The sequence below is a fragment of the Podarcis bocagei genome, assembly GCF_964188305.1.
Source record: "Podarcis bocagei genome assembly, chromosome: 2".
Lineage (NCBI taxonomy): Eukaryota > Metazoa > Chordata > Lepidosauria > Squamata > Lacertidae > Podarcis > Podarcis bocagei.
Genome location: NC_138126.1, coordinates 52,770,282 through 52,784,592, shown reverse-complemented (window position 1 = coordinate 52,784,592; position 14,311 = coordinate 52,770,282). Strand labels below are relative to the sequence as shown.

General features: G+C 39.4%; 1 protein-coding gene across 1 annotated transcript in view; it reads right to left on the bottom strand.

Moving 5' to 3' along the window:
* NUP210 (nucleoporin 210) overlaps positions 1 to 14,311 on the bottom strand; it is a 90,084-nt gene that overhangs the window by 22,985 nt on the left and 52,788 nt on the right. The window contains exons 21-28 of the mRNA XM_081177234.1: positions 12,955 to 13,083; positions 11,501 to 11,628; positions 10,335 to 10,470; positions 9,212 to 9,274; positions 8,509 to 8,688; positions 3,978 to 4,058; positions 3,640 to 3,771; positions 2,300 to 2,458 (exon numbers count right to left, since the gene is read on the bottom strand). Coding sequence (XP_081033360.1) covers positions 2,300 to 2,458; positions 3,640 to 3,771; positions 3,978 to 4,058; positions 8,509 to 8,688; positions 9,212 to 9,274; positions 10,335 to 10,470; positions 11,501 to 11,628; positions 12,955 to 13,083 — 1,008 coding nt within the window. The remainder of the gene's footprint in view (positions 1 to 2,299; positions 2,459 to 3,639; positions 3,772 to 3,977; positions 4,059 to 8,508; positions 8,689 to 9,211; positions 9,275 to 10,334; positions 10,471 to 11,500; positions 11,629 to 12,954; positions 13,084 to 14,311) is intronic.

The following is a 14,311-nucleotide window of genomic DNA, read 5'->3' as shown; positions in this document are numbered from 1 at the left end:
CGGCTGCAATTGTATCTCAAGAGTCATGTGATACGTCATAAAGGATAACAGAAGCTGCAAACACGAAGGCATTTCACATCAGCAAATCGTATTCTTAGTTCCCTACAACTTCTTTCTTATAGTGAGCAGCACACCAGAGTAAAAGGAATTTGAAAAGAAGAAAATGTTCCGTGCTGCACTTTAAACAGCAATTTCTCTTGACCATTATTTCCATCCAGCAAACTTGAAGCAGGGGGATTAGCTAAAAGCCCTATGCATATAGCTACTATTTCCGTATTTGTTAAATAATGTAACTTTTTAAAAATTAAGATTCCATTCAACTGTTTTGCAATGTGTAGGCTCTGAAACAAAGTATTTTCATCCAGGGTGCTCCTAGCACAGAATACTAAGTAGCAAGGGATATTGTTAGACTTATACAGACTCATGAAGTTTCTAGATGTAGTGCTATTAACCAGTGGAAAGAGAGCACTAACTATTCTCCTGCACCAGGATGACCTAAAAATGCCATTTTAAAAGTGATGATTATTAAATATCTATGGCTTAATGATGGCATCCTGAAACCAAACTTATATCAGGAAGGACACAAACTGACATCATTGAAATCAGGCACACAAGATTTTGGGCAGCAAATCTTAAACAAAGCATTTACGACAAAAGAACTCAGTGTAAGTGTTAAGGACTTGTCTGTAGAATTTGTTTTTTGAATTATGGAAGTGTTATAGTTCTCTGAAATTCAGAGGCAGCCCGGGCATATTTTTGTGAAGTCTGTATTCCATATATACTTTTGCCCCCTATTACTTCTGTGACTGGTTTCTTGGCTGACACAGTGCAAAATAAAGTATCTGGGAAAAGCAGGTGCAACTATTAGGCAAAGATATATGAAAGCAGAAGACAGCTGTATCGATGCTCTATGCCAATTGATATTGATACCTTATAATATATCCATCGTTGTACTCAAGGAACAACTTTTGTGAGTGCAACTGAATTCCACCTCCAGCTTGCCACCCAAATCTGCTCTGAGGGTTTCCCAATCCTCTGGGAACAGATTTGGGGGCAGTGTGAGGAGAACACAGGGGGAGAGGAGGGCAGGTTTTGATGTTGTCATGGAGGGTTTTCCTTGTATGCAATAACTGGATCAGGACCAGCATATAGATGAAAAATGCCAGCTTCAAATGTCTTACACTTAAGGCTTTATCTGTGTATACATTTAAAGGAGCCTGAACCAGCTTAAAAAAAATTATTCCAAATTATATATACTTATGGAGGTTTGGAAGTTTAATATGAACATGCTGGATTCATTTGAACACCACTGCTGTACATAATTAAAAAACTAACCCTAATAAATGTATGTTGGCCTTTTTAGCCAGCTTTAATTAATTCAATTTATTTAGCTCCATGAAAATGCCATTTCAGCTTCATTAATTCCGCTGTGATCCTAAGCACAGTTTATTCAAATTAGGAGCCAATGAAATCAATGGGACCTACACTGTTGTAATTGTGTTCAGAGTGAAGTGACAGACCTCAGCTGTTGAGCATAATTGTACTATCTGAACTATCAGAGAGCATCAAAATAAATGCTAAACCCCAGAAAAGTTATCATGAAACACATCAGATTCAAAACAAACAAATCCAAATACAGTGGAGATCTGAAATACTGAGTTCATCTTGATATGCATCATGATCTTGTTGACACCAGTGCTTCTTTCATAGCCCTATTTCTCTATAACTACACATCTTACCAATGTAAGGACCTTGAGATGCATGGCTGAAATTCTACATTTAAACTGACCTGAGAATTCTGATGTACTTATCCAATGCTACAGTGCACTAACTTCAGGATTGTGTGTACCCTATACTATGAAAGCAATTTATATAAAAAAATCTGTAACTAGAAGAGCAGGATTCTGAAACAACAAGCTTATGCAAATGTCAACAAATTTGCATATATTCACTTGCTTTGAGTCATGCGTTGTGCTTCTCCTGGTTAAGGACTGGGACAGGATGCTGTGAGATACTTAAGTTACTAATCCTCAGCCATTCTTCTGGCTCCAGAGGTTCTAGCAGATACTGCCTATGAGTTCATCTTCACAGACACAGCATAAAAACAAGCAAGACTCAGCTTCTCATGGTCACAGCCAATTATGCAGCCATTGTCAATTTCCCCACCATGTGCATCAGTGGAACTGTGAAACACACATACAGGCCTTGCGGTACTGAACTGGCCCTGACAGCTAAAACACACGTGTTTTTCACTAAGCACAACAGAATGGCCCTGTAAGGAATAGCAATATAATAATACCTGTATTTGTATTTCATCTGGCAATTCTTTTACCATGTGGCCAAATTGCCCCGCAGAAGGATCAAGGGCTTTGACAACAAGCTTCAACCCTGTTCTTCCTTTCCCTTTACCATAAACATCCACTGCAAAGTTGCATTGGGGGGAAAGCTGAAGAGAAGCCTGAAAGACAAAATATTAGTCTAGATAAGGAAGGAATTTCATTTAATATATTGGTTCTAATATGCTTCAAAACTCTTTAGGTTCCTGATCTCAGCTCTGACAACAGAGCTAAACAGAATTATCATTAGAAGCCATCCTGTAAATTTCGGTATACTTTGGTTGCTACTAGATTTCTTCTCTGAACTTAAAATCAGAATTATTGTAGGACGTAATTCTCAGTAGGTCTAGGACCCCCCCCCCCCAAGGAATCTGTTGGCTGGGCCTGTTCAGAGGGCACCAGAGAAGACTGTATCAGGACATGCCTATATCTACAGGTCCTATTCAGGCTACAGTATGTAGCATGTGGACTAAGCCACACTGTACAATGAGTTCTGATGGCAGCAGAAGTAGCAGGAAGGCTCATCCTGTGCTGTTCCTAAATACACATTAAAATATGGGAGCTACAAATGTTATGATACTGAATGACTGCATACATGCAGAACCTTCAGCTCATAAGTCACAAAGCCTCTTGCTATTTACACTCAAGAGCCACCTGAAAGCGGCAACCTACCGCAGTGAAATCTAGATCAGTGCTACACCCTCGAGATAGATTAAGGTTACCAGATTATTTTCAATGAATCCGGGGACACTTTTCAACTTCAGTAGGAATGATAGGATTTTGTCAGGGGACTGATTTGTAAATCCGGGGACTGTCCCCGGGAAACGGGGATGTCTGGTAACCTTAAGTTAGATCTTTAGTTATCACTTTGACACAAAACCCATCCTAGCCCGTGACTGTCCACCAGGCAAACCTTGCCATGAGATTGCTCTAAGGTTGAATGATGCCTAGTGACCATTTGATACTGGGAGGCTGTTATGAAGTGGAAGGTGCCCATTAGATGCATTCCAAGCAACAGATATGGCACTGAAATCAGGTAGCAGAATTGGTTAACCCAGTTGTACATAGGAAAGGATGCCTGTAACTCCAAGCAACCATTATTTCTGGCACCAGGAGAAAAAATATTGGGGTGGGGGGACTTGAAGGAAGAAGATATACAAACACAATTAACTTTCTGTAGCTGCCTTCAAGGTAAGCTATTAGAAAATGTAGATCAAAGTAAATGCACCCGTGGGTGAAAAACACCAAGTGTGTTGGGGGGTGGAAATTCACTCTGTGTTTAAATTTTAAACTTCAAGTTTACCTCACTGAATCTTGTTTTCACATCTAGGACATCCCTTTTTGTGACAGACCAATGAAATGTTAACCCTGGCACTGCATTGCCAAATGAAAAAGGAGCTTGGTTGCTGGTGATGCCCATCACATACACTGGCATCTGGAAGAAAAGCATACATTTTAACAAAGAAATCACCCAGTGCATTTTTCCAAAGCTGCGGTCACAAACACAGAATAAGTTGATATATGTAGCAATAATCAATTGCATCAAGTCACCAATTATATTATGTCAAAACAGGCCCTATTTTATTTGACCATAACTGAACGAAAGAAAATGAAATCGAGAACTGTCTACATTCAACTCACCTGAGTGCCAGTTTTCATTCGTGTAATGGGTGCATGAATTCTAACAGCTTCAAGCTGAATTACCTCAACTTCCACTTTATCCTAAAAGGAAAGACACAAAGTCCAATATTAATTTAATTAATTGTGCTTCCAAGTTGGATTTTCATTTCACTTCCGTATCTTTTGAATAAATTGCTCCACTTGGAAGAGATAAATGCAGAAACCACTAGGATACCTGGCTGTCTTCATTTATTCACATTCTAGGCTGCTTTATCCCTAGATCTCAAGACCAAGAACAATAAACCATCCAGAATAATAAAAAAGAATAAAATGTTTATTATTATTTTTTATGCTCATTAACAGTTTAACCCTTGGCTAGCCAAGAATAATAAAAAAGAATAAAATGTTTATTATTATTTTTTATGCTCATTAACAGTTTAACCCTTGGCTAGCCAAGAATGGAAAAGTATTTCAGTGGTTCTGAGAAGATTTTAAATTCAGGCTTTGTTGAGTCTTAAGGTGAAAGGAGTTGCCTAAAGGATGGGGTGGAGAGTCATTAAGAGGGCACACCAACAGAATATTCAGTGAGGGTAAAGCTAGCTGACTGGGTGGCTTTTAGGGAAAAGGCAGTTCTCCTAAACCTGCAACATTGACTTGTTCTGAGCAAATAACACTAAACTCAAATGCTAAAAATTGCAGAAGTTATTAGATGACTTAGCTACATATTTTTTATGCTGGCACATAATATTGGTGAGTAAGCTATGCAGGTTGCAAGACTTTGCTCAGAAAACATGTGGTTTTAGAATCAGAATTTTGTTACAAGGGATGCAATTTACCTGAAACATAAACATGGTAAGACATGTCACTTTTTGGATAGAAGAGATTCAAAATAAGAAAATGGTTTCTCTTTAATATATTGTTACAAGTGGGACACACACACACACACACACACACACACAATCTTTTGCCATGTGTCTTTATTTACCCTAGGGGATTTCTGCCCATGGCTCTAGCCAGGAAACCAAACAAACAAACGAACAACATACCAGGAAGAAATATACCAGGAAGGACTAGTAAATTTGGTCAGAGTACAACAGTCTGAGAAAAAACAGGACAAAAAGAGACCAGAGAACTTCAACCAGAAACAACACACAAAGAAAACACACACAAAAGTGCAAGCCTGAACCAGATGATTCACAACAAGCACAAGAGAGCTGGAAGAGAGATCTGCAATGGTGAAGGCAAATTGAAATCAAATCTGATATAGGGAGCAGCAGCAAAAAGAAGTGAAAGTAGCAGTTGGCCTTCATCCACAATGGGGAGCTCACATTCCCATCCTGCGGTCACTGATATGTACAGAGAAAGGGCTAACACTCCCCCTTTTTGCTTCCCTCCCCCTCAATTAACAGTCAACATTCTATGGTCTGTGAGTATGCTCATTCCTCATTGCGAAGTTTCTTAGAAGTTTCTGCGTCCTCCTCCCCTTCCCCACCCTCTGGTGCAGCTGTGAGGGGGCCACTTTTGCATGAGATACGGCCTGTTCATTGGCTCCACCCCAGATGTGGAATGCTCTTCATCCCGAGGAATGGCTGGCATCAACATAGCTCATTTTCTGGCACCAGTTGAAAACCCATCTCTTCTGCTTTGCCTTTGATGAGGATTCATATACTGAGTCTATTAAAGAGAGTAGGTTAACTCAAGTGGAAGTTTATGTGCTTTTAATGTTTTATTGAAGGATTTCATTGAGTGCATTTGTTTATTGACTGTGACTCACACCCGGACATCATTTGTGATGAAGGAGGGGATATTTCCCCCCCAATACATAAATAAAATATTGGAAACATTCAATTAACCATAGTATAGTGTTCTGCCCAAAGCCTAAATTGTAGTTAATCTTAACTATGGTTTGTTGAAACTAGCGACTTTCATAACCCAATGGTTGAAGCTGGTTTGTTTCAAAGAAAGCATATTTTATGTTAACTACAGTTTGTCATGTTCAGATGACAAAAAGCGGCAGTTAATAAAAAATAGAAGGGGAATATTCCAAACCCCTCCTTGCAGTTGTGCCAGGCGAAGAGAGAGGAGGGGTATGTGAACCCAAAGCTTCCACAGACTCATTGCCATGAAGATAAATCATGGTTTATTGTGATGTAGGAATGCAACAAATAAGGCACTCAAGGCAACCCACAGCATGATCAATAAAACAAAAAGTGAATACAAAAATACATAGAATTAGTATGTGTGGGAAACAGTAGATAATAACATCAAATAAAAGCAAGGAATCCGGAAAACATCAACCGACAAAACATTCAACTGACCAAAAGCCTGACAAAATCCCTATATCCACTAACAGGTTTAGGCAGGCAGAGGCTTGAAGTATATAATCCACACTTCTATTTTGTTTGGAAATGTGATGGCTCAATTTAAAAATAAAACCTGCCAGATCCTGAACTGGCCACTGGAAGAAAGGAAGGAGGTATAAGTTTTTAATAAACATCTACTTTCATATAATTATGATTAAATAGAATATCAGATAATCTTGCTGTGAATTGTATCATTATTTTTAAAAGCTTTTCTTCCCCACCGAGTTAAAAAAAACAGTAAACAAAGTCTTGGAAAAACTTAAGTTTAACTGAGGTATGCCTATGCTGACAAAAGAGATGAAACTACAGATGTGATATATAAATCAGGACACTATAAAAACTCAATGACAGATCAAAGTCAGCTTATTATGAAGTGCTTGTCCATAAATGACACATCAGAATCCAGGAAGGAAAGTAATATATCAACAGAACAGGATTCAGGTTCTTTGTTATAAAAGGACTTTTTAAGGCTGGATATCAGGCTCAGGTCCACAGGCTTATACAATAATTTAATTATTGCTCACCATAAAGTAAAATCAAGCAGCATTTATGAGACAAAAAGATGGGCAGGCAAAGAGATTGAAGAGGGATTCGTAATTGGAAGTAACATAACATTTATGTCAAGTTTTGGACTTGGATAAAATCCTAGAACAGCCACGGATTCACTGGATAACCTTGTTAAAATTCCCCTCATTCAATCTCTTTCCTTCATCTAATAGCTGATGGGAATATATATCTTGCATATCAGAATACGTATCAGAATACAGGGTTATTCTTGAGATGAATGAAATAAGGCCTGTAAAACCATATGCATATCATTTACAGTCCTTACTCAGGCTTTAAAAATCTCCATAATGTATCTAGGCTAAGAAGTAGTGAATGGTACAGATGAAAACGGACATGAACAAAAGTACACCCCTTCAGAAAAGAAAGGAGTAAATGAGTTAAAACTGATGTTTTAAATTTTTGAGGATTAATTTCTCTTTTAAATTTTGTATATTGTATATTTTATCACTGCAAGCAGCTTCTAGACCTAGATGGCAGAAAGCAGTAAATAATTTACAAAACATAAATACAAGACAAAAATTAGCACTTTATGTAAGTGATATTTAATTACAAGAACTCTCATTGAGGTATGCCTTATTATATTTCTTTTGCTGCCCCCCCTTCTTTATGCTCTGTGTGATATTTTACTTCAATATGTCTCAGCCATCAGTTCCATTTGCTCTAAGCTACTGGTCTCCAGCTGGTGAGTTGGGACCCACTATTCCCATCATACAAATATGTAGTTAAAGATTAAGAAATGGGTCCCTAAATGCCTGTTTGGGTTAAAAATGGGTTCTGGATTTGAAAAGGTTGAAGATACCTGCCCCAAGGAATGCGGTGTGGGTATAGAGGTCTGGACTTTCCCCTGCTTGTTTTTGAGCTATCTTCCCTGAAGAGGGTGCTTTTTGCTTTTGATGCTGCCACTGAGCTGGCCAGGATCTTATCTTCATTTGCCAGCTGGCTGCTGCTGCATATACTTGGAACAAGCTTTAGGCCTGAAGCCTACATTGTTGGAAGTGCTCCTCCACTGTTGCCTGTCATGTAATAACTTTTGAGGGAAAGATTAACTTTGCCAGCATCTGCACTTAGGGAACTTTCCTTCAAAATGGGGGTTATGTTCTAAGGTTTTTGAACTGGAAAGCTGGTAGTGCAGAATGACGGCCATATTGAATTGGGCTTGCTTCAACGAATTTGAACTGCAGCTGTCTTGATTCAAAGTTCAGTAACCATCACTACGTACAAGTCAAGACAGTCTTCTTCCTGACAGGAAGTCTCCTCTGCTTTGCCAAGAATAACATGTTTCTTATTTGCATCTTAGGCACTTTTCCTTCACTGGTTTCATTTGAGAATCCATTTATAGCTTTTAATGGAACTGTTTATCAGCCTCTGCCTTTGTATAAAAGAAAAGGAACAGATAATTGTTCCAAACAGCTATGTCAAGTAGGACCTTTTGGTGAACTACAATGATTCTGAGCTCACTTGACATATTCACAATGTAAAAAGTATGTCTAGACCACAGTCTATTATATGTGTAAATGTACTCAACGTGGAAGTATAAGCCTGGGTTATAGAATAAAATGCAGAATAAATAAGATAAAAAATCTAGCTCAAGGTTACAATATATGCATATCTCTAAACGTTACCTGGGATACAACCACAACTTTACCAGTGTCTGCATTAACAGCTTGAACCATCCCTGTTATAGTACTGTTGCCCAATGACACTCCTGTTACAAGGCCACTGCTGTTGACGGAGGCAATATTGGTATTGCTGGTGGATAATATTATGTTGGACTGTGGCTGTGGTCCTCCCTCAGAGGTAATCTGTGTTTGTTGAAAAAACAAAATTAATTACTAACAGTAATTACATACAACAGGGCTCAGATTCTTGAAGATTCAAGGAACCTTGCAAAAGTGAAACAAAAACTTAAGTCATAACCAAAACATGTTTTGTTTTGTTTTGTTTTTTAAAAATCCCTTACAAGGATGATTCGAAAGTCACTAAATGCTTGTCAGGTGAAAGGGGAAAAAAGTATTGGATTGTATCTTAAGATCAGAATTTGTTTCATCTGAAAATAATGCAGCCTGGGACTTGTGAAGAGATTATTAGGAGGACCTCATTTTAGTTCTAATTTACTGCAGAGGTCTTTTCAAGAGGTTGATCTCCATTGGCTGTACAGTTCATGGCAGGATAGAGCAGTCTTGCCCAATCTGGTGACGTCCAGATTCTTTCTATGATCACTCTCAGCAGCCCCACCAGTATGGCCAATGGTCTGGGATGATGAGACCTATAGATGGTTTACTAAGAAACAATTCATTCAGTGCAATAATCTTAAAAATAACTCACTTGAATCATTGCACCTATGAGCAATGTGACTTTTCTTGGCATCAGCCTAAAAGGAGGAAAGACCTAGAAGTGAAAGGGCAAGCATTAATAAAGGCCCACTTTTCAAGGGTTACATATCCATTAAAATTTCAGTGTTTGCAGTTCTTCTGCTTATCCAAATCCTACTCTTGTCCTCCTTTTCTTTCATGTGTTCTCTCCTCCTTCTATATCAATAACAGCTACTATGTCTGGAAAAAACAGTAATGACTATACAAGCAACACCTCCCACTATGCCTTACCATCCATGTGGACATTTGGTTTATGCTCCTAATTATGCCTCTTTTACTCTTCCCTGTGGTGAGGAATGAGATGGTGCTGAGGGCCTCCTCTTCTCCAATACAGGTCATTTTCAAATCTCCTTCCTTCACCCTTACCTTACATTTTCCATCTCTGAAATGCCATTTAGTAGTTTTTAGTCACTTATTGTGGCTCTGGCCCATGAGATCTACAGCCCGGCTTCCCCTCTTCTTCTTCTTTTTAATTGTTCTTCTTTTTAATTGACCTTACCTTCAAATTCCATTTTGTTATAATTTTCATGAGTCAGTATTTTCATTGAAGGTTCCATAAAATTCTGTGCTTGTTTCATGAGCTTTTACCTTCATCACATATTCCTGTGATTTATGCTATCCTTCCCTATTATTACTATTCCTCCCCTCCCCCAATCAAGTCCCATCTAGCCTTCATTTTTGGGCCTTTCTGTATCTACACACACATACACACACAACTATATAGCAGAGATGGCTAACCAGTAGCCCTTCAGATGTTCCTGAACCACAATTCCAATTGTCCCTTGTTATCAGCCATGCTGGTTGGTGCTAATGGGAGTTCAGAAACATCTGGAGCACCACTGGTTAGCTACTACCATTGCCCAGGGAACTATGATGCATTTATTGGCTTTGGAAAGCTAAATACATGGAAGGAATTACCATGCTTATATTCTTGCTTAATGATACCAATACTTATTTACTTACTTACTTATTTCAAACATCTTATTCATACCAAAGGAGTAGTTTTTTTGAGAAACCAAGCAGCCTCATATTAAGGAAACCAGAAAGCATTATCTGTTAAGAGTTAAAAGGTTTACTTCAATCTGCTGTGGAGCTGAATTGATCCTTTCTCCATATCTGTCAGTGGCAAACGCCGTAAGACTGGTTTGACCTATGGCCAGTCCATGAACTAGAAAAGCAGCAGTGTATTCATCAGAAGCTTCACCGAGAGGCCTGAAATGTAAGAAAATACATTAATTGGACAAACCATGTACAAAGCAATGAAGACAATATTCAGCACCGGGGTCTAGAATTGCATCTCTCTATGTTGCTAATGATGAAGTCCTAAGTAGAACAATATACAACAGCGGCAAGTTAAAAACAAAATGGCACAGATGCTGACTGAATCTTAAGTAGGTTTTGTCAAGGATGAGGCACTGACACCCTAGCAAGTAGCACTGCCAATAACAATGTGCTCAACAGGCACGGAAAATATCTATTTGGAACAGCATTAATAAAGCCCCTTGAGTGGAAGGGAATGAGAAACTGAAGGCCTCCGGGTTGGTCCCAGTCCTTACAGTCTTTCAATCTGGCTTGTGGCCTCTACTCCATCTGCTCTGTCCCTCTGCTCAGCTCTGCCACCTTCTTTGGCAGCTGTGCAATCCTTCCGTCTGCCACAACCTCCTTCACCTCACCACAGCAATACAGCTGCTGCCACGAGGAGACAACAGTCAGAGAGACACATGTGTGAGCTTGGCAGCTCAGCTATGGAACACTAGGGCTAGAAGAGAATACACTGTGTTCTCCTTGCCATTTCCCCAACAAAGTCCGGTCTGTGGAAGTGCACTTCCTCAGCAGTGGCACTTCAGTTTTGGAGCTCCCTTCCAAACATGGCCCATCTTGCTCCCACTCTGAATAGTTTCTGCTGGTAAATAAAGATGCTGATACTTTTTATAGTACTCCTTAACATGGGCACAGATAGGCTTTCTCCACAGAGTGTTCTTCCATTTTGTGAGTTGCTCATTTTAGCAGTTTGCAAGTCATCTTGAACATTTTGTAACAGAAAAGCAAGATTATAAACATATAAATAATAACTTTAAACCATGCAGTGATGTTTAACATAATCTTTAACATCCACCACAATATATTTCTATTTGTCCCTTCTGTGAATGCATACTATCAGTACAGCCTCCCTGCAAATACCTTGCAGTATTACTTTTGTTCCTTTTGCCTATAAGTGAACACAAATTAAAATAGCACTTACTTTAATGAGATAATTGGAGATGCTGCCTTTAGATTTAAGTCCATGAAGGTGAAGTATTTAGCTGGAAAGTATTTCTTGGAAGCATCCAGCACTCTGACGTAAGCGGTAACTTTTTTGCCAATCTCTACCTGCAATGCATTTGTTTACAGATGTTCACATTTTCTCTGAAGCAATTCTCCCAGATTGTCAACACCTTTATGATTAATACTGATAAGTTGCTAAGATACCAGTACTGGATCAGGCTACTGCAAGGTAGCAAAAGAAGGGAAGTCATTCTCTTTACTCTTCAGAAGTGATAGTCTGTTCAGACGTGGAATAGCCACCCTTGCCTAATATTATTATTGAGATATTTGTATGGGGCTAGAGATGACTTTTTGGGTGGTGGCTGGGGGCAGGGAATACAGTACATTAGAGAGTTAAAACCCTTGGCATACATTGGTCTCGTTCAGAGGTAATGCTATGTTATTGCATCACATTTAAACGAGACCTTTATCTCAATAACTTTAGGTAGGTCAGTATTATTATTCTCATATTGCAGGGCAGGCTGAGAAATAGTGACTTGTCGAAGGCCACCTAGTGAGTTCTCACTTCAGTATCTTTGGCAGTATGTTTTACTAGCTCTCTATTACTCTGTTTCAGGACTCCTTAGGGTCTGTGGACAGCTTAGATTCAATGTCCTAATTAAGCCCACAAGTCACCACTTGTAATGAATAAATGAGCCCCCCAAAGCCCACTTGAGTTGAATGTCTTATAGCCAACAGTATAAGTTCTGTTAACATGTTAGATACACGTAAAGGAAAATACCATGTTGACTTCTGAGTAGTAGAGCTGGCCCAGTCATTAGGCAGGGTGAGGCTGCTGCCTCAGGTGGCAAAACCCCCCGGACAACACACCTGCCGATGTCTTGCCACCTTTGTTCAGTGGTGAAGCACCACTGCCACTGGTGCCAATTTTGGACACGATTGCATCCATTTGGGGCAATATCTTGCCCAAAATCACACCCCAAATTGGCATGATTTTGCCTGAAATCAGCGCTGATGGCACTGCCGCTTTGCCACCAGCAGATGTGGCAGCATGCATGGTGGCGGCAGAGTAGGCAGAGGTGGCAAGAGCAGGTTGTTGGTGGTGGCAATGGCAGTCAGGCAAGGCAAGACAGCACTTCCCATTTTGTCTTATGCTGCTCCTGCTGAGTGAGCTGGCAGATTTGGTTCCCATACTGAGTTGTGGTTGTCTGTAAGGAAACCTTGATGCACAAGCTTCTGCTTGCAGGTAAGGGTGCTGTGGGATCAAGACACCTAGGTGTGCAGGTGTACGATCACCCAGAGCACCTACATTTTTTACCACTGCAAGTGGTTCTTCAAAGGAAGCCAACACAAAGTTGGGGGCAGGGCTAAAAGTGGAACCAACATGCTATTCCCCTGTATGTGAGTAATCACATAGAAATGAATACTAACCTTGTCAACAACTCCAACAGATACTACTTGTATATCAGACACATGCACTTCCACTTTGGCAAGAGCAGTAGAAGCAAGGCACAAATCATGAATCATTATAGACAGTGACCCTGGATGTAAAGGATACACCTAAAATACCAGAAAGGGTGGGAGGTGAGAACATACAAAATGCAATTCTTAATGGTTCTGAATCTTCTTACAGCAATCAACAAATGGAACACTGCTATCCTGGATAAAAGAGAAATGCACTAATACTTTAAAAGGCATTTTTCCTCTAAAGGAGAATCTACCCCTTTCAAGTAAAGCTGTAAAATATATTTAAGCTTTCTCCTGTCACTGAGTTAGTGCAAAGGGCCTGTAGGTAGCAATTGCATTAAGAGACCCTAATGCAGAGGGTAACCTCTAGACCTGTATTCTCCCCACTGGCATCAGTAACACAAAAACAAAACACAAATCATGAAGAGAAAGGAAGAGGTATTTTTAAAAGGACCTTAAAAAAAGAAAATACAGACAAAATTTGAGAAAAGTAAGATATATCATGCTAAAGTGCTACATTTTCTGGAATGGCTGAGCCTAATTTCACTATTACAAAAGGCATCAGATGCAATATGCATAAATCTGATTTGCTGATGCATTTATTTATGTAACTGACAGGTTGTAGCCAAGCAAGTCCTACTCAAGAGTAGACCCACTGAAATCAACGAGCCTGAGATAGCACTAATAACAACCAATGTTTTTTTATTGCCTCCCCAAGTGGCTCACATCGACACAGAAATGAGAGGAAGGTCCCGCCCTCAACTTGGTAAGTAAAAGGACAAGACATACAAGGAAAGGGGCGTGGAGGGAAATGGCAGAGGAAGGAAATCAGTTTGAAAAGGCCAACATGAAGTGGCGACTTGTAGACAGGCATTTGCAGTTAGTTCAGGCTAGGCTAATCTTGCTGGTACAGTAACTGATTCAACTAATCTCTGAATTAGAAATTATTCTATTAATCCAAGTTTTAAGATGTTTTGTTAAAGTAATTCTTTATACTATTATGGCTACAGAATGCTTTTTAATGCTTGTATTTCTACATTGTTTTATCTACACATCTGCCCAGAAAATGACAAAATAAGTCATACACAGAAGGGTTTTTTCTTTTGCTGAATTTAATGACACAGTCTAAATTAGCCAGGGAATAATTTATCCAGGACTCAGAGGAGAGTCAGTGGCCCTAGTCACTACAGGGTAAAATGGAAAAGTTCTCTGATTTCCCAGAACTTCATAGTGGTCAGCCAGCTTTATTATTTATTGAAGTATTTACAACCTGCGCTTTCATAAAAGTATATATCAAGGCAGTATGAAGCATACAATATAT